Raw genomic sequence first — 22732 nt, 5'->3', positions numbered from 1 at the left:
GTTGGAAAGAAATAGCACTTATGGTATGGTGTTCATATAAATAAAATAGTATAAAATTTCTAAAATTGCGAGAATTGAAATATAAAATTAATATCTGATTTCCAGAAGTAAAGATTTTCTTAAAATTGTTGTGCTGGCCTTTTTTTTGTGCACAAATAGCCATTCTAGTTGAAATAGCCTTCCTGTTTGTACTCTCCCTCTCTTGATAGAAACTACGCCCGCCGACAGAAACATCTGCAAAGATACAGTCTGACTCAGTGGGTTGACAGGAACATGCGAAGCCACCATCGGTTCCAGCGTCTCCCAGACTTCTCGTACAGTTAATTTGTCTCATGCCATCAGCAACGAAGGTCCCTATCCAGGGTCCTACTTGGAGCAGCATTTCATGTTCTTTTGCTGTTTTGTGCTTTGCCAATTTTGAATTTTATTTTTCACAGATTTTTATTTAAAAAACTCGTCACCTTTTGGAAATGCCCATTGCTGACTTGAATTTTTTGTGTGAAGTCCCTCCTGATTGTGTGTGTGTGTGTGTGTGTGTGTGTGTGTGTGTGTGTGTCTGTGTTTAAGCAAATGTTTGGTTGGTATAGTTTTTTTGTTTTTTTAATTTAAATTGAAGGTAGCTGCCTCCTGAAAGCCAGCATTAAGCCAGAACACCCAGGCTCAAGCAAAAGACCCACCTCTCTGCAAAGGCAAAGTCTACTTCTGGTACCTCAAAGAAATCATTGTTCAGTCTCCCATAAGGAAGAGATTCTTTACCAGGCTGTGAGCCAGTGTTACATGACTTGTGAATGGATATAAGTTACTTTTAACAACCCCTCTTACTTTTTTATTTGAATCCTCTGAATACCTGTCAGTATTTTAAAGTTGGCAATCCAGGACATTATAAGTAGGATGGAGCAGGAGAAAAATCCTATTGAAAGGACAAATTAAAATAGTAAATCCTCTCCTCTCCCTTCTGTATGTACTAGCTGCCTTGATTTTTTTTTTTTTGGTTGGGGGCGGGTTTTTTTTCATTCTTTATTGAACTTATTTTGCACAATAGTGTTTACAAGTCTTATACATCTTACTTTGACAGAAGACTTATAATACCTTGTGGTTTTGAGACTGGTTGTCTCCTTTGCCTTTCTTCAAGGATTTTCCTTTTTCTTTTTACCCCACAGTGACCACTCTGCTCGTTAGGATTCTAGTGGCAGTATTTTTGTAACCTGTTAGACATGGATATGCCTCTTCACGATGGCCTCCTTGCTCTCTTTAGAGCTGCCCACCCAGAGTCTTGACTCTAGGGCAGGCTAGTGCTATTGTGGTATCAGTTGGTATTTAGTTTCATTTGCTGAACCCCAACTTTAAGTATGAGTGTTAGTTAGGGAGCCTCCATTCTGTGGGAGAGTGTGGAAAGGCACTCTTTTGTCTCCATTATTAGTTAACAAGAGGTGTCTTTAGACCCTAGATGTTACCATCTCATTTGGTCAAGCCCCTGATACCTAGTTTCACATAGATGCTAACGTGGATGTAATATAGTTGTGACTAAGCCTATGCACAAAAAGCATCACCTGATCTTAAGGTTTGGTATTCTAACCAAAGTTGACAGACTGCATCTGTCTTAATGGATATCTTAGGAGTTGGTTATTCTTTTTCTTTTTTTTTTTTTCCTTGTTTTTGAGACGGAGTTTCGCTTTTGTTGCCCAGGCTGGAGTGCAATGGCGCGATTTCCACTCACCACAACCTCCGCCTCCTGGGTTCAAGGGATTCTCCTGTCTTAGCTGGGATTACATGCATGTGCCACCATGCCCGGCTAATTTTGTATTTTTTAGTAGAGACGGGGTTTCTCCATGTTGGTCAGGCTGGTCTCAAACTCCCGACCTCAGGTTATCCGCCCACCTCGGCCCCTGAAGTGCTGGGATTACAGGCATGATCCACTGTACCTGGCCAGTTACTCTCTACAGATAGCTGTAGACATCATTTTGGGAAGTTTTGCAGTCTGGCATTTGTGCTGTTGTTCATTCTCTGTGAAGGTTGTTCATAGTTGCTGTAGCCTCTGTCTGGTTTTGTGATTTCATCAATCCCATCTTTCTGTGTGAGTAACGCATCCTAAACATCCTACCCCACTTTAGAAACTGACTTGGGGAAAGCTTGGTCATTTAAGCCAACAATAAATTTGGGTGAATGTCCCTAAGTGTTTACTGTTTTTACCCAGTCAAGGATTTGCTTTTCCTTGAACATTTGGTTTAAATTCTGGGGCCAAAATGCAAAGGAGAAGTTCTATTCAAAGGCAGTTGTCGAAATCTATTATTTTAGTTAGCCTACTTGGCATTTACTACATCGGTCACTTCTCCAGGCTGCCCTAAATTAGGTTGGTGGAGTGAGACATGCCAAACATCCACCTTTGGGACCACAGCATAGTTAAAATTAAATGTAGTTGGAATAGCTAGCATTGCAGCTGTCTAGTTCCCTACAGAAAACCCAAGGAGTGAAGGGACAGGATTTTGCTTAGGCAAAAATCTAAGACTCATGTTCTTACCCTCCTGGTACATGTGGTTTTGAGACTGAATGTGTAATAGGAGCACTGCCTTTGCCAAATCAAATGAGTGACAGGTTAACTAGAAAATGTGACAATCACATTTCCTCTTAGCTCAAATAATTCTGTTTTTCCAAAGCTTTAGCAGCTTAATTAAATCTGTTGGACTGGGGGAGGAGAGAGCTGTTCTCTAGTGGTTAACATGGTATTCTTTAAGAAGAAAAAACAAAGCCAAAGAAAACTCATTATCTGGCATGTTCGCCTTAAAGATGGTAGTGGGTAGAATCTGGAGTTTTCATCTCTTTTCAAAGCTGGGTATCTCTTATATTTGGTGTTGGCCTCTAAGTCTAATATTGCAGTTGGAATTCTTGCTGTATTATTTTTTAAGTAAGTGTTATGTGCATTTAACTGCTTTCTTCATCCATGATGACATTCCCACCATGGGGGTCTTGACAAAGCAGAGTAAAAATATGCTGTTTACATTGTTTACTTATAAGTAAGGAGCCTGAAATAACCTGTAGTTTCTAATGCAGGCCCTGATTTACTTGCGTTGTTAGTTTCAATTATGAAACTGAAGTTTGGTGCCTCCTCTTTATCATGTTTTTTCTCTTGTAGCAGTTGTGTTTAATGTCATTAAAAAGAAATAAAAGTTCTTCGTCAGTGACATATGTACTGTGGCGGTCTGTCGTAGGCTTCGATGGAGGGTTATTTGCCTTCTTCCTTTGCGTAGGTAGGTTAGTGGGGTGGGGAGGGGGGCGGCAGTTAGTAGAATGTGGTACTGGGAAGGCGAGGGTGCTTGCTCCCTATTCTTTTGAAGGTAAATTACAGTGTTGAGAAAGGTGTTCTAGCAGTTAAGAAATGTTGAAATTGATTGGGATTTGCAGCTACATATGGTGCATGTCAGGAACCTGACATAGGGAGAGCCTGAAATATCATTATGCCTCAGTTTTTGCAGAGGGGGAAGATGGCTCAGCCCTGATCAGGCAGGCATTGCCTTTTATTCCTTCCCATGGCTGTGTGGTTCGCCTCCCTATTTCTGCTTCTCCAGAGCTAGCACTGATTAGGGAAGAAGCCATGCTATCCCAGAGCATTCTCTCTTTGAAGGGGATGTAAGAAACCAGAATCAGTGATACAGAATTGATGGTTGTTCATAACCCAGTTTCTCAAGAAACTGCGGCTCCTAAAAACTGGGTGAAGGTTGGATAAGTGTGGGTAGATGTGGGAGACATAGTGTTCCTTAGATCCCTTTCGTGAACCAGAGCTTCTTAGACTTACCCCCAGAAGCAAGGAGAAAAGGGAAGGTAATAATAACTTGTCACCTATGTTAGCCAGTGCTTTAAAAATCTGAGTTCATGCTGACAGAACAAGTAACAACATGTTTAGCCATGCTGTCTGGCCTGCTGTGCTATAAGTTTTGTCTATAAATTCTAGATAAAATATAGTATTGAGTCCATGCAAAAGACTCAATATAAGTTTGCTAAGTACTCAGCAACTTGACATTCTTGTCTCAATCTGAGGTACTCTCCTTAACCTATGCATATCTGTTTTGTTCCTATCAGGTGTAGATAGGATCTTTTGTTCATTTTACATTACGGAAAAGTGAAGAGGAAAAGGAGAAATGGACCTTCTCCAAGAGGAAGGGGGTCGTTCTCTGATTAGCCTATTTTGAGCTTTTATTGGAAGAAAAAACCCAACCACCTAAAGCTAGAAAGTGGAGTTCCCTGCTTCTCTCAGTATTCTGCTTTTCTAAGAGAAAACAATTATTCCTAAGCTGATTTTAGTGTATGCTTGGTTTGTATGCCAGAGCACCTGTCAGGAAAAAAAAAAAAATTCCACTTGTCACAGGAAGTATCAGCTGGTCAGTGGTGGAATTCCTAAATGAACAGGCTCCCGCCTTGTCCTTCCTCCCCACCTGTCTTCCCCCTGTGACAACTGGAACATGCCATAGACGGAAAATCTGGCCCTCCCCAGCACCCATTGAGAAGGGGGTGGAATATAATATTTTGGATAACCTTTAAAGCAGTCTAAGTGATAGTCCTGAAATATATCACTAAGGAACTATTTGTTTTGAGAAAGCGCCTCGCTCTGTTGCCCAGGCTGGAGTGCAGTGGCGCGATCTTGACTCACTGCAACCTCCGCCTCCTGGGTTCAAGTGGTTCTCATGTCTCAGCCTCCTGAGTAGCTGGAATTACAGGTGTGCGCCAACACTCCTGGTTAATTTTTGTATTTTTAGTAGAGACAGGGTTTCACCATGTTGACCAGGCTGGTCTTGAACTCCTGGCCTCAAGTGATCTGCCCCACCTTGGCCTCCCAAAGTGTTGGGATTACAGGCGTGAGCCACTGCACCTGACTAGGAACTATTTGTATACAAAGTTTTCCTTCAACTTGAAGTCACATTTGAAGGTTTGGCAATATTTTGTACCGATGGAGCTTGATGGAGCTGGGCAAGGGAGGAGGGTGAGCAGGGTGTCCCATTTATAGAAGCAATTTGTTCTTGGAGGCTACTTCTTAAACGCAAATTCCCGTAACCGTCACATAGGTTTAAAGAGAGTCAGAAATAAATCGAAAGCATCATATTAATGGGTTGGTGAGATTTTGCACATTTTTGTTAAGGGTTGAACCAAAACTCTTAAAAATGGATTCTTGAGAAGGCCCATTCTGAAAAACTAGGGGACAAGAGTAGGAGGAGAAAAGGACTCTTGCCTCATAGAAACACTCACCAGTCTATCTTCCTCCCCTCAGACCCTGAGGTTTCCCTCATGCTCCTAGGAGGATGCACCTTGGCTCCTATTGTAGGAAGTAGGTAGAGTCTGGGAATCTTCTAAATTCTCTGTTTTTGGCAGATAAGGACACCAAGACCTAACCTCAGAGAATTAACTTGCCTGAGGTGTTAGGTGATTACAAGGCAGGGTCTCCTGCTTCTCAGACCAACATTTCTCCCACAGGCCTGTTGTAGTCTGCAAGTGAGGTCTCTTGGTCTCAGAGACCTGCCTGTGCCTTTCCACAGTTAGGAGAAAATGTCCGTGGATCTATGTGATGGTGGTGAAAAGATCACATCCCAAGTCTAGCTGTGTAGGGTTCGACTTTGCAACTACAGTGATTCAGGGAAGGCTCAATTGTTACACAATTGGGAGTTTAGGGAGGTAATTAAAGGTAATGGAGTTTTATCTAAGCCAAGAGTGTTACCTCTTCTTCTGTCATACCCTTTATGATGTACCACAGGCACAGATTAAGTTGAAGACAGGAAACCCCCATTAGCAGAGCTCCCTGAGCCCCACTGACTATACTATACCTAGTGCTGACTTCGGGGCTTTTCCATCATTTGGCACTAGATGGGTACAGAGGGCCTAGGAAATACCTCTTTGAGGTTTGGCTTAGAGTTTGGTGTGCAACTCAGTTTCCTACTTTGCTGTGCAGCCTCTAAAACCTCCTTTCCGGGCCGGGCGCGGTGGCTCAAGCCTGTAATCCTAGCACTTTGGGAGGCCGAGACGGGCGGATCACGAGATCAGGAGATCGAGACCATCCTGGCTAACATGGTGAAACCCCGTCTCTACTAAAAAATACAAAAAACTAGCCGGGCGAGGTGGCGGGCGCCTGTTGTTCCAGCTACTCAGGAGGCTGAGGCAGGAGAATGGCGGGAACCCGGGAGGCGGAGCTTGCAGTGAGCTGAGATCCGGCTACTGCACTCCAGCCTGGGCAACAGAGCCAGACTCCATCTCAAAAAAATAAATAAATAAAATAAAATAAAATAAAAATAAAACCTTTCCCTCTGCTTTCAGAACCTTTTAAAACAGTCAACTTCAAGCCCTGCTCACCGGACATTTTCTCTCCAAGCTCTTCCTGGCTCTGGACACGAAATGTTCGAGGTGCCCCATTTACTGGTTTTTGCTCCTTGGCTAATATCATTACTCTTTCAGTCTGCTGTTGGGATCATAATGGTGTTCCTTTAACAGCCTATAACAGCAGGCTGTGAATACTGAGCTGCAGAAAGCAGCTTTTGCTGTTCCCCTTCACTCCTTCCTTACCCTAGGGAGAAACAAGAATTGCATTCCTTTGGCCAGGAAAAGCACCCAGCCCCATCCAGTGGGGAAAACCCTTTGTTTTAAAAACTGAGTACCAGCCTGCATACCTATCTAGTGAGGCAGCCCAAGCTTGGTTTGGGGGAGCCTCAGTCATAGGATGATGGAGCAGCTATTTTCTTCTCCTACACGTGCACCCCCATCTGTTTGAGATTCCCTTCCAACTCCAGCTTGGCTGGCAGGCATGTCCCTAAGAAGCTGCAGGCCAAAATGGAGAGAGAGAACTGACTCCCTCCTCCACACATCCTGACTTGCTGCCAATTGCCAGAAAAAGAGGGCAACATTTGGGCATTTACCAGAAGACAAGGATGTGCCTTTTCATTTGTCTTTTTATTTTACATTTAAAAAGTGGTTATTGCTCTAAGTGGATCAGAGGTAAGGACCTCTCCCCTAAGGAGCTTTGGCCTTGCAGCCCCATTCAGCAGGGATGGAAGTCACAAGACAATGAGTGGAGCCTCATGCCCTCCCATGAGGAAGCCCTTAGTATTGCTGACATCTGCCCTTTATCCTGTCTCTCCTCCCCAGTGCTGCCACACTTGGGCAAAGCAGAGTGGTGGCAGACCCAGCCTTGAGAGCTCTTGTAGACCGGAAGGAAGGGGCGGTCATTGGGTGATGGCTTCTGGCGCTCTGGCTTGGGGACCGATGCTCTTACTCATTTCAACAAATATTTACTGAGTACCAGGCTTGTGCTAGGTGTGGTTCACCCACACCCATCCTTGGCCGCCAATGGAAGATGCAGAGGTCCACCTCTTCCCATGCAGGTATCTGGCAGCCATAACTCGTCAGTCCTAGGGAAGAGTCTACCTTCCCTCATCAAGCACCATTTTTTTAAGCCAGAAAGGGGCAGTGGAGAGAGAGACCTGTCACCTCACACCACTCAGGCTCTAAGGAAGGACATGAGGACCCTGGGTAACTTTCACGGAACCCTGGATGAGATGGCAAGATATGAAGACCCCAGAGGCCAGTGTGATAGCCAGGGCTGCTCTTCCTGTCTGTGGTGAATGGCTCAGGCCTGCCTTCCAGCAGCTTCCACTCCAGAAGGGGTGTTTTAGTAACCCCCAGAATGCCAGATGTGATGTGACTTTTCAGTTGTCCAAGCTAGCATTTCTCAAATTCCAAGAGATACTTCCTAAATAAATTAGACCAGTACCTTCCGGGTCTTCCTAAGACCCCAAACTGATGATCTTACAGTCATAAGGGTCAAAGAAGATAGAGGATGCAGGCAACCAGCTCAGTCTTCGGGGGAATCTCTCTGCCCTCTAGAGTGCAGCCTTCGGATTTTTGTTTTCCAAAAGAGACAAACCAGGTAATATCTTACACACTTGCAAAGGTGTGTATCACACCACAAACATGTCCTTGATGGCTGGATCCAGAAAAGGCTTGATGGCAGCCATGATCCTGCATGGCAGGCAGCCCCACAGCTTCTCTGATGTTCCTTGGTCTGAAAGACACAGCTTGCGTCAGTCCTCGTGCTTGTCATCTCCCAGGGCTTTGTGCATTTTCTCAAAGAGGAAGCCAGTCCAGGAGAGGTGAGGAGGCAGAAGGCTGTGTCTCATGCAGCTTTGCCTTTTCCAGAATGGGGCCAGGCCTTTTAGTTTTGTGGCTTATTCTTATTTTATTTATTTTTTGCAGAATTTGGGTTTGTAGTTCAGCCTCCTTCATCTGACTAGGGCAAGGAGAAAAGAAAACTGCAGCTAGCTGTGCCTCCTCCCCGCTGCTGCAGTCGTCCTGCTCCCTGTGCCCGTGGGCCCGGGGACCAGCTGAGAAGAAAAATGGAATCCTTCTCTCTGCAGACAGGCAGTCACGCTTCAATGATGTTCACTGAGGGCTTGTTTGGAAACTGGGAGGAAAAAAATGAGAGAAGCGGCCAGGACTAATTGAATAGACTTCTTGCAAGGCTGGAAACAGAGGACAGAAGAAGGAAGGGAGGAGCAGCAGGGCTGCAGCCTAAATAAGCCAGGCTCTTGTCCCTTGTGGAAGGAAAAGAGAAGCCCTGCCTGGATGTCTTGTCTGCCTTTTCAAACCCAGCCTTCAGCCTCACTCAACTGAATGGCCAAGACTGGGTCCTGGGCCCATGGCCCCTGGCACCCAGTTTACCCCCAGCAGTCATCCCTCTGAGTGCAGCCTCAGCCACTGACATTGTTGAGGTGCTTCTGGAGATGGGGGTTAATAAAAGGCTTCAGGAAAGTGCTCCAGAGAGAGGACAGTAAGCCAGAGGATACAAGGAGATGGAGGGAAGAGGAGATGTAGAGAGGGCCAGATGTTTGTTGGATAATCATCGTCAGAACCATGAGATCATGAGATCCTCTCACATTCTCTACTGTCTGTCTTCTTAGCTGCTCAGGGCAAGCACTGAAAAGGTTTTCATATCTGTTTTACAGAAGAGGAAATCAAGGTACAGCAGTAAAGCACCTGCCCAAGGTCACAAGGCACAGCAGGAGCAGGAACGAGCCAGATACCCCATTCCTGTTGTCCCGCGCCAACCAAGAATTCTGCCCTCCCCATTCACTGCTTTTTTTTTTTTTTTTTCCAAATCACCACTGGCCCCTGGCACCCTGCAAAAGGAGAGGATCCAAAATCAACTTGCAGTGTCCCTGTGTCACACAGGCAGCAGCCAAATCTGGCTCTGCCCAGCTGTCACCATGCCAGGCCCTGAGCTGACCCCCTCTTCAGTCCAGGGATTACCAGAGCACAAGGCACAGGGTGGCCCACCCAGGCCCAGGTCTTGCCCTCACCTTGCTGCGGAGAAGCCCCCCGCCCTGGTGCTCTGGTGTGCTGGTTTCTGATGCACTCTTGGTTTTTTCCTTGTTGTTATTGGGTTCATTGTCCTTGATGATGTCATACTGGCGGCAGAAGAGGGCAATGACACCTGAGGGGGACAAGTGAGCAGTCAGAGGCCAGGGCCTGGGTTCTTGCCTCGCCTGCTTCTTTCCCACTAGTGCTTGCCAATGGTCTCTCCTGATTGTGCCTCACCTGCACTACTGTAGCACCCTCCCTCTGCCCTCTGGCTCCTGTTTTCACCTGTGCCCTCATGAGCCACCCCTTTCACTGCTGCTAGGCTGATCTTCCTACAATATGAGTCTGATCATATCTCCTCTCCTCCTTTCCTTTAAACCTCTGACAACGGCCAGGCGCAGTGGCTCACGCCTGTAATCCCAGCACTTTGGTTTTGTTTTTTATTTTGAGATGGAGTTTCACCCTTGTTGCCCAGGCTGGAGTGCAATGGCGCCATCTTGGCTCACTGCAACCTCCGCCTTCCAGGTTCAAGTGATTCTCCTGCTTCAGCCTCCAAAGTAACTGGGATTACAGGCATGAACCACCACGCCTGGCTAATTTTGTATTTTTAGTAGAGATAGGGTTTCTCCATGTTGGTCAGGCTGGTCTCGAACTCCCGACCTCAGGTGATCCGCTCACCTTGGCCTCCCAAAGTGCTGAGATTACAGGCATGAGCCACAGTGCCCGGCAATCCCAGCACTTTGGGAAGCCAAGGTGGGCGGATCACGAGGTCAGGAAATAGAGACCAGCCTGGCCAACACGGTGAAACCCCGTCTACTAAACACACAAAAAATTAGTTGGGCATGGTGGCAGGTGCCTGTAATCCCAGCTACTCAGGAGGCTGAGGCAGGAGAATAGCTTGAACCTGGGAGGCGGAGGTTGCAGTGAGCCGAGATCACAGCACTGCACTCCAGCCTGGGCAACAGAGTGAGACTCTGTCTCAGAGAAAAACAAAAAAACAAACAAAATCTCTAACAGCTCTGGTTTTCCTTGAGGGGAAAATAGAAACAATAATAGCATTTGTTGAACTTGTGCCAGGCCCTGTGCTGTGCCCTGACATATTCTATCTCACTTAATCCTCACAACTCTGTGAGGATACCTATTATTATCATTCCCAGGGTACAAGTGAGGACACTGATATAGAGAGTTTCACTAACTTAACTCAAGGTCACACAGTGGCAGAACTAGGACATAAACTCCAGGGCCTGCAGTCTGTTAAATGCTTAGTTTTATCAAACTAATAATACATGAACAGAATGATTTTTGAAAGTCAGACAGTATTAAGGCAGCCAACTCCAGTCCTTCTAGGTGTTTTCCCAATTTTACCTCTATATTTAGAATGTTATTTCTTGATCTATTTTAGAAATCTGTTGACTTCCAACCAGGGCAGATAAAGCATCACAACTTCCTCTACTTCCCTCCCTATTATCCTAACAGAATTACATCACAATTTTGGGTTAATTCACTATGTTTATATTGTTATGATTATATAAATACTGTCTGTGCCAAATCTAATAACGCACCATAAGCAAACCTCCTCTTTTGTACAACCCTTTGTTTTTGCCTCATTTTTCCAAGTGCCTGTTATTCTGTGTGCCTAAGGAACATTTTTTTCCAAATGCTTCTACAATACAGCCTGCCTTTTCAGCCACCATGCTAATAAAGCTTTAGCATAATATTCAAATCCCTCAAAAGACTCCAGTCTACAGCCTCGCCATCCTTTACTCCCCCACGTTCCACCTTCTCTCTTGGATTGCAGCTGCCCTGAACCAAACTGAACTTACTTTATTTCTTGAACATACCATGCCCTGAACACTATTCTTCTTTTGGCTGCCTGGTGAACTCCTATTTATCCTTCAAAGCTCAATTCCCATGTTATCTCCTCGGTGTTTTTCCTGATTTCTAACCCACAGTTATTTCCTCTGCTCTCCTACATGATACTATCATAGCATTCATCACATTGGATTATAGTTAAGTTCAGCCCAAGAAAATGAAAAAGAAAAATTTAGAAGAGTAAACGAGAAGAAAAGAAGTAAGTTCGGGCCTGGCTTCGCCCAGACAGTTCTTTGCAGGCACAGGGGTATTCTTAGTCATGATTGTAGCACTACTGTTTGGGCTGGAGTGATTGTTCAGTAAATGCTGGTTGAATTGAGTACAAAGATGAATGAAACTTGGCCTTTACCAGCCTGGGCAACATAGCAAGGCAAGATCCCATCTCTACAAAAAATAAAAATTTAGCCAGGCATGGTGGCACATGTCTGTAGTCCCAGCTACTCAGGAGGCTAAGGCATGGCGATCACTTGAGCCCAAGAGGTCAAGTCTGCAGTGAGCTGTGATTGCACCACTGCACTCCAACCTGGGTCTCAAAAAACAAAACAAAACAAACAAAAAGCTTGGCCTTCATTCTCAGGGAGCTCACAGACCACAGGTAAAGGAAAGAGACAAAAGCCCAACTAACTTACATATGAAAGGCTAAAGAGAGGAGTGAACAGTATGCCGTGGGGGTGTAGAAGCAGGAGGGCCATTCTAATGGACGGATTGAGGGAGTTTTTACCGTGGCTGTCTTGCAGCCATGGTGCCTGGGTCTAGAAGGGTGAGTAGGTTAGGAGAATGTCCCAAGGCCAGGCAGTGACTTCCCCTGAGCTTCCCAGGCCTGGACCCCTTGGAGGCACAGCACCCCAGAAGAGAAAAAAAGGGCTGTAGCCATTACCAGAGGTAAAGGGCCTGTGGAAGTGTCCAGCCCCAAGAAGCTGAACTTCTTCTGAGGGAGGGCAAAGGCAAGTACTCATTTAATCTTATAAGGCAGCTAACAATATGCTGGTTTTTTGTTGAAGAGTGAGGTAGAGGAGGGGTCAGATCTGGTTCCCAGAACTGTCGTTGTCAGGACTTGGAGACTTTTCACCTTAGAGATGTCCAAACCCCTTACCCTTTGTATTCATGAGAGAAGGGGCTGGTCAGAGTTCTCCATTTCTCAGAGGCTGAGGGAAGAAAAAGGACCCGGGGACCAGACTCACCTGCCCACATGAACAGGACCACGACAATGATCAGCACCTCGCCTGTCCGCAGCTGTTGGTTCCTCCCCATCTCTTTCATCGTTACCTCATCTGTCGGGAGAGACACTAGGTCCAGTGCTCCTTTCCTCCCTCAGCCACTCCTCTAGGGCCAAGCCCAAGACAACAGTGCTGATTTCTACAGGTGCCCACACATCTAGTGTACATTCTAGAATGCACTGATGGCTAATTGGGGTGGCAGTGATAGGACCGAGTCTAAAGGGAGTTTACATGCCCAGCATCTTGTTGGGGACTAGTATGAACCCTCTCTCTCTCAGGTACTGCTTTACTTGCCAGCAGGGGGTAAGGGGAAGGAGACAGAGCTTTCCTCAAGCCACCCACTGGTCTGGTCCTGACCACCCCTCACCCCACCCCATCCCTCTTAACAGTGACCCGGGCCTGCCTTTGTTCTTGGAGGCCATCTTCTCAGCCTCACGCGGGGTCTTGAAGAGCACAGGCTCACTGGCTGGGCTTTGGCCCTGAATGGAGATGGCCTGCACATGCACTATGTACTCCGTATCCTCCTCCAGGTCCCAGAGGGCACACGAGCGGGTGGTGGTGTTCACCTCCTGGATGAAGCGCAGCATCCGCACATCCTTCTTCTGCAGACAAGCGCCGGTCATTGCTGTCAACACTCAGTGACCAGCCCCGCTCCTGCCCACCTCCCAGTGGTGACAAAGCCTTTACATATACAATCTTCATTCCATCACCTCCGCTATCAATATCTCCATTTTACAGGGAAGGAAACAGGTTCAGAGAGGTTAGGGAAGTTGCCCAAGGCCACGTATCTAGTAAGCACTGGAGCTAGGTCCTAAATGCAGATGTCTCTGAGATCAAAACCATGCCCTTAATTTCTGTGTTCCACTTGAAAGTTCTCGAACCCTCCCTCACTGATTCTCTTCTAGAGAATTTTCAGACATATGTCTGAATGGGGCCCCAATTTTCAGACATATGTCCAAATTGTTCATCTTCCTTGCCCCAAGTTCCTATTTCCTTTCTGTTTCTCCATCACCACCACTGCCACACTCCTACCCCCATCTGCCACTACTATCCCGATGTGTCCTTCCCCCCGAGGACAGTGGAGCATTACCTGCTGGGAGATGGCAAATCCGATGACAACTTCATCCTCCAGAACATCCCAGCTCACCACTGCAGAGTTGGCCTTGAGGTGCCTGACGGTGACGTTCACTGGGGCTGAGGGACTGTCTGGGGGACGGGGAGGCACCTAAGCCTGAACATCCCCTGTCGTGAGGCCCAGACCCACTGTCTCATAAGTAAGAAAGGGAAACCTGGGGAAGGCCTTGCAGGAGGGGAAGGAAGAAACTAAAGCCTCGATTGGGTCCAGTGACATGGCTCTCAGCTCTTCAGTGGGTTGAAGAACCAAGCCCAAGAGGCCCCAGGATCCTCATGACTGGGATGGAAGCCCCTGCTGGCCACAGGCCGGCCCCACCAGGGGTCCAAGGCTCAAAGTGATGGGCCTGGGCCGGGGCCCTATCTAAGGGATGGGCGGTTAGAGTTGAGAGAGTCATGGAGGGGACATAGGTGGACAGAAACTGAAGGTTAGCTGATGAAAAGCAGACCAAAGGACTCCCAGTCCAGTGCTCTTTTAACAATACTGCCCTGTCCAAGGAGTGACCTTGAACGAAGGAGAAAGACCCAGAGATCAAGAAGTGTCATGCTGGGGTAAGCCCTGGGCTGGGAATGAGGAGAACAGAAGTATCCCCAGAATTGTGGTGGCCCAGGCAGAATGAAGCCTGGGGAAGTCTGTGTGAGCCTCTTCTCCACTCCCTTCCAGCCCCAAGAGGCAGGTGAGAGGTGGCAGGAGAAGATGGGGTCACTCAGAGCAGTGACCCTCCATGGCGAGTGGAGAGGAGAGAACAGGTAGGGGAAGAGGATCAATGAGGAATCACTCCAAGAGACAGGAGGTAAGTGGGGGTGAGAGTGATGAGAATAGTGGGGGTCAGTGAGGAAAACCATCCAGGAGAGGGGCAGTGCAGTCACACAAGCCTCTATCTTCCAAGGGGCAGGTGCAGCATGGAGCAGAGCTGGGCCTCAGCAGTACCCCTCGCCCCACAGAGAGTGAACTTGAGGCCCAGGGAGCTGGGCCTGGCACCTGAGGGAGACAGAGCCAGACATGGAGAGGGAGGTGGAGAGACAGGACACAGACAGGTGGCGGCAGACACAGAACCAGAGGACAGAGAAGTGGGGCATCTGAGAAAGACAGATGCGAGAGAGCGTGCCCCGAACCACGGAGGGAGAGATGAGCCGGGCAGCGGCAGCCAGGAGGGACAAAGACAGAGTGGTAGGAGAGGCTGGGCAAGGACGTGCCGGCCCCATGGGGCAGGTCAGACACTGCACCAGCTCGGGTGCTGGGGCCCACCCCACGCTCTGCACTGCGCCCTCAGGTGCCAGCCCCCATCCCCTTCACACGTGCTCCTGTACAGCGGGACCCCATCTGCCCCTGCAGAGTTGGCCAGCAGGGCTTTGAGAGATGTTGGGGACACGGAGAGAGGCCCAAGGTGGGAGAACTGGTGTCCTCAGCTGCTCCCTGGGCCAAAGAAGGGAGCTAGGGAAGCTGAGGCAAAGACCTGGGGCTAGGGGAATGGGATTAGGGGACTGGGGACCACAAGACCCTAAGAAGCCCAGGGCTGAGGTGACAGGGGAGGTTAGGAAACTGAAGGACAGGTCTGGGGGTCAAGGAGGTAGGGAAGATGCTGGGGGCTGGGTTAGGGGAGCAGTGTTTCGGCCGAGACAGGAGATCCCTAGGGGGCAGGGAAAGGACCAGGGGACTCCCAGGTAGAGGAGTCTGCCCCGGCGCCGGCCCGCCGGTCCCCCGCCCCGGGCCCCCTTACCCGCCTGCACCAGCGCGAAGCAGACGCAGCCCAGCCACAGGCGGAGCGCGGCGCGGGCGCGGGGCGGCCAGGCGCTCGGCGGCCGGGGGTGCATGGTGGCTCCTCCGGCCGGCAGGCCCGGGGCGGCGCAGGGGGACGTGGCTCCGGCGCCCGGCGGCCGCTCGCGCTCGCGCTCCGGCCCGCGGCCCGGCCGCCCCGGCCGCCCCGCGCCGCCCCGCGCCGCCTGCATGTCGGCTCCGCGGACAGCAACTCCCGCGCGGCGGCGGTGGCGGCGGCCGCGTCCACGTCGGGCGCCCGGGGGGCGGGGCGCCCCCGCTGCGGGGAGAGGCGCGGGGGCGGGGTGAGGACCGGAGGGCGCCCCCACTCCCGCCCCCGCTGCCTATTCGGTCCGCTACCGGGGAGATACGGGCTTCGTGGACCCGCGGCTCCCACCCGTTCACCGAGCGGGAGCCCAGCTGGGTTCTCCGCGCTCCCGCCGCGGTCACTCTCTCGCCTGCACACAGCCCTGACTCGGCTGCCGCTTTCTGCCCTTTCCCAGGGTAGAGGGAGGGCAAGTGCCACGGAGATGCCCGTTTGAGCCGCCACCCCAAAGCGCGCCTCCCATCCCTGGGCCTAGGGATCCCTTCACTCCACTCTAGACCCGAGGCCTATGCAGCTGGGGTAGACGGGAGCAGAGGGGAGAGATCACAGTAAGGCTGGGTTGAGCAAAGAGTGCTAAGTGGACACTAGGGCTTCGTGTTCCAGTGGGGTTGGGAAGAGGCTGCTCTGACTCACTGGACTCAACTCTGTGACGCCAGGCCAGTCCTTTTCCTTCATTTTCATCCCCATAGTGAGGGCAGTAATGAGCGTCTACCAGGGGCCAGATACTATGCTGAGCTTTCTTTGCATTATGTGGCTTAATTCTCAGGGCAACTCTGTAAAGTCATACTCTGTGCACACTTTGCACAAGAGGATCCTGCAGCTTGGACAGGGACTTGTCCAGGGACCCACAGCAGGATTTGAGCACAGGCTGATCTGACTCCCAAAGCTGTGCTTAACTGAACTGTCTCCCCACCCAGAGTGACTTCACCCATCCGGAGATTCCTGAGATTCTAGAATTGGCCGGGGTCAGCTCCTCCCCAGCCAGAAAAGAGTCTGCAGCGATCTCTCTAAGAGCATCTCTGAGAGGGGGAGTGACTGCAGCCCCCCTCCCTCATCCCAGCCAGAGAAACAAAGTGGAGGAGAGGCATGGACCAGGGCTCAGGGCCTTTTTGTCTCAACAAGAACCCCTGAGCCCCCTCCCACGACTATCCGAAATTCCACCATTAGCGGGACTTCCCTTTGGGTCTTAAAGGTTTTCAAGAAGCCCTGGAAGGGCTAATTTTCTTTGGAAAGGGGACATCTTGCAAAGTTCTGCCATAGAAACCTCTCCATCCACCTGGTTTTACATTAAGGAAGTGGGGTCTTGCGATGGGAAGAGCTTGGTGAAAATTCACACAGTGGGTCAAGAGCAGCGATAGACAACCCTCCTCTCCTAATGCCCACCCAGGACTCCTTCGCTGGCCCTGTGTTCCTCCTTGGTCACCTTGGAAGGGGTGAGATGGAAGCGAGCTTAGGGGCTCTTGTTGAGCAGCAGAATTTTCCTGCCCATCCCCTCAGTGCCCCCAGGCCTGCCCCACTGGGCAGGGTGACACTGCCCAGCCCCATCATTTCCCCCGCCACATACCTTGTCCTGGGAGAGCCTCAGCTGGGACCTCGACCCGTTTGGGAGAGGAGCCCCGGAGCCAGAGCACCTCTCTCTCTTTGCTCTTTGCTCTCTCCTTATTATCTTCTCTTTCTCTCTCCCCGCAGCAGCTGCCTGCCCCACCCCACCCGGCCCCGCCCCACCAGCTGCAGCTTAGCCCCTAGGGACCCCCCACCCCCCATCCATCAGACAGGAAGACAACCAGGAGGCCCGCAGGAGCAACTGGAGCCTCTTCAGGCCTCCATCGCAGGAACCAGCAGGAAGGAGAGGGTTCAGTTAGAGGACACAGAATCTACTCCCGTCCCTGCAGGGCAGAAAAGGAGGGAGGGTCCTGGTGGGATCTTGGCCTCCAGTCCAGCGCTGGGGAAAGGGAACCCTTGGCGCCATCTGCTGGCCACTTTGGGTAAAACCTAGATAGATGTAGGGCGCTGGGAGGGAGGAGATGGCAGTGCCTGAGGGCTGGAGAGAGAAGGCGGCAGAAGGAAGGGGCTTGGAGGACTGGGAGGATTTGGAGAGCTGTGGATGTGGGGGTACAGCCTTCCCAGGCCTCATGATGCATGGGGTGCTTGGGCCTTAATTCTGGGGAAAGTCCTGGTGCCTGGAACCTGGCAGCCAGTGGGAGCTGGCTGGGAGGATTTAGTGGAGCCCTGGGTGAGCTTGAGAGGGAGCTCTCAGAAGCAGCCACTGCAGGCCGGGGCGCTGGCTCACGCCTGTAATCCCAGCACTGTGGGAGGCCGAGGCAGGTGGATCGCCTGAGGTCAGGAGTTCGAGACCAGCCTGGCCAACATGGTGAAACCCCGTCTCTACTAAAAACACAAAATTAGCCGGGCATGGTGGTGCACACCTGTAATCCCAGCTACTCGGGAGGCTGAGGCATGAGAAGCATTTGAACCCGGGATGCGGAGGTTGCAGTGAGCTGAGATTGTGCCACTGCATTCCAGCCTGGGCAACAGAGAAAGACTGTCTCAAAAAACCCAGCCACTTTATGTATCCCATCCCTTAGCACAAGGCTTACAATGCAGTAGGGGCTTATTAAATGATTGTTGACTGTGTGGAAAAAAATCATTCTTCCATCGTATGTTTATTGAGCACCTATTATGGACCAGGCCCTGTATAATATTCTGGAAACACAGCAGTGAAAGAATGAATGAAACCATAAATGAGGATCTAGGTAGGGACTAAGGGTTGGCCTCTGTCCTTCCAAGTTGCACTCACTGGGCTTCATGTGGAGGACTCCACAGACATCCCCTTGAGGGCTGGCTGGTCACTTACACATTGACACCTAATGGAGTCACCAGCATTGGGACCCTCCTGCATGTCCAGTCTCAGCACCTAACTCAGGCTGCAGGTACCCAAGCCAGTCCAGGTACCCATTTAGAATAGGAAGGTTCCTATTCATAGCCTAGGATGGTCATGGCCCCAGTCAAGGGTGGTCGCTAGACACCCTCTCACCTGCCCTGCAAATCACAGGAAGAATCAGGTCAGGAGTTGCTTTGGGGATATAATAATTGAGCACCTACTTTATCCATGTTATTATTTTATTTTATTTAGACGGAGTCTCGCTCTGTCGCCCAGGCTGGAGTGCAGTGGCACAATCTCGGCTCACTGCAAGCTCTGCCTCCCGGGCTCACGCCATTCTCCTACCTCAGCCTCCCAAGTAGCTGGGACTACAGGTGCCTGCCACCACGCCTGATTAAATGTTTGTATTTTTAGTAGAGACAGCGTTTCACAGTGTTAGCCAGGATGGTCTTGATCTCCTGACCTTGTGATCCGCCCGCCTCGGCCTCCCAAAGTGCTGGGATTACAGGCGTGAGCCACTGCGCCTGGCCTATTTTATTTTATTTTATTTTAAGATGGAGTTTTGCTCTTCTGCCCAGGCTGGAGTGCAGTGGCGTGATCTTGGCTCGCTGCAATCTCCACTTCCCAGGTTCAAGCGATTGTCCTGCCTCAGCCTCCCGAGTAGCTGGGACTACAGGTAGCCACCACCACGCCTGGCTAATTTTTGTATTTTTAGTAGAGACAGGGTTTCATCATGTTGGCCAGGCTGGTCTCGAACTCCTGATCTCAGGTGATCCACCCGCCTCGGCCTCCTAAAGTGCTGGGATTACAGGTGTCAGCCACCGCGCCCGGCCTTAATCCATGTTATTTTGAGTCTTCGGCTGGTATGTGTCATTAGCTTCCATTCCACATCAGGAAGCTGAGGATCAGAGAGGTAAGGGGACTTGCCCTGTGTCACACAGCCAGTGAACTATAGAGACATGTCTCAAATTAAATTATGTGGCTGCAAGTTGAGAGCCTGATCCAGTCTGCCTACCACCTCCCCTTACCTCTAAGGACCTCTGAGGACAAGGATCCAGGGCTCAGGGCTCACCAGAGGACATCACATCAATCTCCTTCCCTGAAGGGCTCAAGGGGACTTATTGCTCACAGAGGCAGTCGCTAAGCCCAGGGCCAAGACAAGGGAGCCCCCACTCACCCTTTTCCCGAGCTGACACATTATGTCCATAAGGGAAGCCTCTTTGAATCCTCAGAGGAGTTGGAATTATACCCATTTTACAGATGAGGAAACTGAGGCTTGAAGAGACGAAGGGGCTTGCCATGGGTCATACAGCTGGGAGACACTGATCTAGCCTCTCTAATCCTCAAAATTCCCATCATGGCAATGATGAAGTCAGGCCAGTTTAGTATTTCCTGAGTGCTGGTGGTGCTGAGGACATAGTGATGAACCAGACTGGTCCTAGTCCTTAAGGAGTCCTTATGGTTGGGGAAGAGGAGAGAGATGCTCTTAAAATACAAAGAGGGGACTGCCTTCTGGAATAGGAGGCACCTGGGGCCTACAGGGACAGAAAAGGTAATTAACTTGAGAGGAAAGCAGGAAGGGCTTCTGGGAAGAGGTGATGCTTGAGCTTAATAAGTACTGTCAGGTGGAAATTAGCCAAGTGAGAGGAGAGAGGCAGAGGGAAAGAGGAATCATTAGCTCTGAGGTGTGGAAGAGCAGAGTGTTTCTGTGGAGGGAAAGCAGGAGAGGCAGCATGTTTATGTGGGCATTTGCTATAGGCTCTGAGCTGTGACACTGGGAGCAGGAAAAGTAGAACTAGATTGGAAAGATTGTTCCAAGCTTGCAAGAGTAGCTGGGGCTAGGAAGGGCTTTCTTTATTCAACAAACATTTATCAAGCACCTACTAAGTGCCAGCAGCATCACAGCTGTGACCAAGACAACAGGGTCCCTGCCCCATGTGAATCTCATATTCCAGGGAGAGAGATAAGCAATAAACAAGTGAGCTGCTGACCAAATAAAATATCTTCAGAGACCGAGAGTGGCTATGAAAACAAGGAAGTCATGTGGTGGAGAGTGTCTGGGTGGGGTGACATTACGTGGTATGGGTTGAGGGGGAGTCATCTGAACTGACACCTGAAGGCAAAGGAAGCAGCAGCACACAGCACAGGACGGGAGATCCGGCCCCAGAACAGCATGTGCCAAGGCCCTGGGGCAGGAGCAAGCTTGGCATGTTGGGGAAACAGAAAGAAGCCGGTGAGCCTGGAACTTTATAAGCAAGAAGGAGGCAGTGAGGGCAGGTGGGATTGGATAGCACATGGCCTCCAGGTGTGGAAGGGAGGTTAGGCTGATCCCATTCACAATGGGAAGTTTCGAGGGGAGATGAGATGGGATGTGATTTGCATTTTAAAAGGCTCACTTTGCCCACTCCAGTGTGCAGGCTAGATGGCAGAGAACAGGAGTGGGGGGCCAGATGCCCTGTGAGGAAGCAAGGAGGGTGATGCGGTCTCACAGCCAGAAAGGATGCGGTGTTGGCCCGGGTGGTGGCAGGGGACAGAGAAGTCGATGGAGGATTTTGGATGTTTTTCTTTTTTGTAGGAGGAGCTGATGGATCAGACATATAGGAGGAGATGAAAAGGAAGCAGGGCAGAGGTCATCCCTCCAAAGTCCAGATTCTGAAGCCAGGAACCCCTGGCTGGGTGACATACGGCCAAGTAATTCCAGCTTTCTGAGCCTAAAATGCCTCCTCTGGTCAGGGGAGGAGAAGAGGCAGAGAGAAAGAAAGAGGGAGGACGAGGAGGAGGAGGAGGAAGGGGAGGGGAGGGAGGAGGAGGAGTGGTGGAATAGAGCCTTCTAATCAGGTAAAGGAGACCTCCTCAAATCTCTTCAGTTCTTCAGAGTCTACACAGGAAGGCTGCCATCCAACAGCACTCAGAGAGGTTGAGAATCTCCCCCAGTATCACAAAGCCAGTCAGTGGCAGCTCCAGGCCCCAAACCCTGGACCCTGGCTTTGCCTTTGGAGACAGATTATCAGCTGCACACCAGTCACTCAGATTCCTCAAAAACAGTGGGGCAGAGGCCCTATTTTAGGGGCCCAGAGTGGAAGGCAGTGGAGGAGGTGGAGGCAGCTAGGGGAAGACAAGGGAGGGGTAGAAGGACAAAAGCCTGGGAGTGAAGACTGCCTTTACATTCACTCCTCAGCTCAGCCCCAGACTGCCGGAGTGACCTTGGCACCTGTTCTCACTGGCGAATGGCTGCCATCTGCAGTGAAGGTCTGACCCTGAGGCTCCAGGGTCAGTCCACCTCCCGCAACTCAAGTCCACGGAGGGCCTCCCTCGTGGCTCTGCACAGCCTGGGCACAGCCAGCAGAGGGCGCCACCTCAGCCACAGTGAAGCCCGCGTTGCCCCAGTGCAGGAACAGTCCAAGGAGGAGGCCCCATCTGGCAGAGGCTGCCTTGCCTGCTGCTTAGCTCTCAGGAGGCCAACTCCCAGGTGAGCCGACCACAGACACAGCAGCCAGGTAGAGCCTGCATCTTGCTGTCCCTGCTTGTAAACACGTCTCTGAATCGCTCTGAGCCTCAGTTTCCCTGTCTATAAATGGGTCTAACAATAGCACCTGCCTCACAGGGTTCTGTGAGGAGTCAATGAAGATCAACCACATAAGCGCTGAGTTCCTAGTAGCTGCCATTTTTATTAGCAGTAGTGGAAGTTGTATCATATCTTTTTTTTTTTTTTTTTTTTTGACGGAGTCTCACTCTGTCCCCCAGGCTGGAATGCAGTGGCACGATCTGGGCTCACTGTAAGCTCTGCCTCCCAGGTTCACTCCATTCTCCTGCCTCAGCCTCCCGAATAGCTGGGACTACAGGCGCCCGCCATCACGCCCGGCTAATTTTTTGTATTTTTAGTAGAGACGGGGTTTCACCGTGTTAGCCAGGATGGTCTTGATCTCCTGATCTCGTGATCCGCCCGCCTTGGCCTCCCAAAGTGCTGGGATTACAGGCGTGAGCCACCGCACCCGGCCAGTTGTATCATAGCTTAAAGTGCCTGACACAAAGGGTGTCCAATCAGTGGTAGCTATGATGACGACAAAGATGACGACGAGGATGTTGCAGGGACTTGGTCATTGCTTGTCTCAAATTTCCTCAACAGGTGTATCCAGTGCCTACCAACCCGGGATGCCTCTAGTGAGGGGCATCGCTGCCTTCCTGGCAACACTGCCAGACCATCCTTTTGCTGAAAACTGCCTCCTGGAAGCCATCCCCCCATCTGGCCCACCCAACTCCCTGCTCAGGGTGACCCAGCTGGCCCAGCCTCTGGCCTCCGGCCCCGTTGTTAAAAGTCTGCATGAGAGGTCTCAGAGAAGGCTGGAGGCTGGATCCAGCTGCTGGACTTCTCCCTTTGCCAGAAGGGAAGGGAACCCCGGTGGCTTCCTAGGCAGGAGATTCTCAGTGAGTCTTGTTCT

General features: G+C 50.4%; 2 protein-coding genes across 26 annotated transcripts in view; one reads left to right on the top strand and one right to left on the bottom strand.

Annotated features, from left to right (window-relative positions):
- The window catches only part of S100PBP (S100P binding protein), a 43486-nt gene extending 40307 nt beyond the window's left edge, over positions 1-3179 (top strand). For 20 of the 23 annotated variants that reach the window (XR_013413324.1, XR_013413327.1, XR_001443763.3 and 17 more), the window contains one exon: positions 210-3179. Coding sequence is in view for 17 of the 23 variants with exons in the window: in XM_077989836.1 (XP_077845962.1) it covers positions 210-324 (115 nt within the window). In the remaining 6 variants the exon portion in view is untranslated. 23 annotated transcript variants of the gene reach the window in all.
- Positions 3180-6905: 3726 nt separating this feature from the next.
- FNDC5 (fibronectin type III domain containing 5) lies at positions 6906-15522 on the bottom strand. 3 transcript variants are annotated; one of them, NM_001436077.1, is given in 6 exon segments: positions 6906-8964; positions 9330-9463; positions 12384-12473; positions 12823-13021; positions 13510-13625; positions 15272-15522. In NM_001436077.1, coding segments are annotated over 6 exon segments (639 nt in total). In that variant the 5' UTR covers positions 15366-15522; the 3' UTR covers positions 6906-8958.
- Positions 15523-22732: the final 7210 nt, after the last annotated feature.

The sequence above is a fragment of the Macaca mulatta genome, chromosome 1 (assembly GCF_049350105.2).
Source record: "Macaca mulatta isolate MMU2019108-1 chromosome 1, T2T-MMU8v2.0, whole genome shotgun sequence".
Lineage (NCBI taxonomy): Eukaryota > Metazoa > Chordata > Mammalia > Primates > Cercopithecidae > Macaca > Macaca mulatta.
The sequence above is the reverse complement of the archived record's forward strand: the minus strand, read 5'-3'. Positions and strand labels throughout refer to the sequence as shown.

Excerpts from the sequence above, each read along its gene's own strand:
- FNDC5 (XM_077991058.1), bottom strand. The coding sequence starts at position 15,500 with ATGCAGGCGGCGCGGGGCGGCGCGGGGCGGCCGGGGCGGCCGGGCCGC. Across the intron at positions 12,474-12,822 it reads GATGGCCTCCAAGAACAAAG|ATGAGGTAACGATGAAAGAG; the intron begins GCAGGCCCGGGT and ends CTCTCCCGACAG. Across the intron at positions 9,464-12,383 it reads GGTCCTGTTCATGTGGGCAG|GTGTCATTGCCCTCTTCTGC; the intron begins GTGAGTCTGGTC and ends TGTCCCCCTCAG.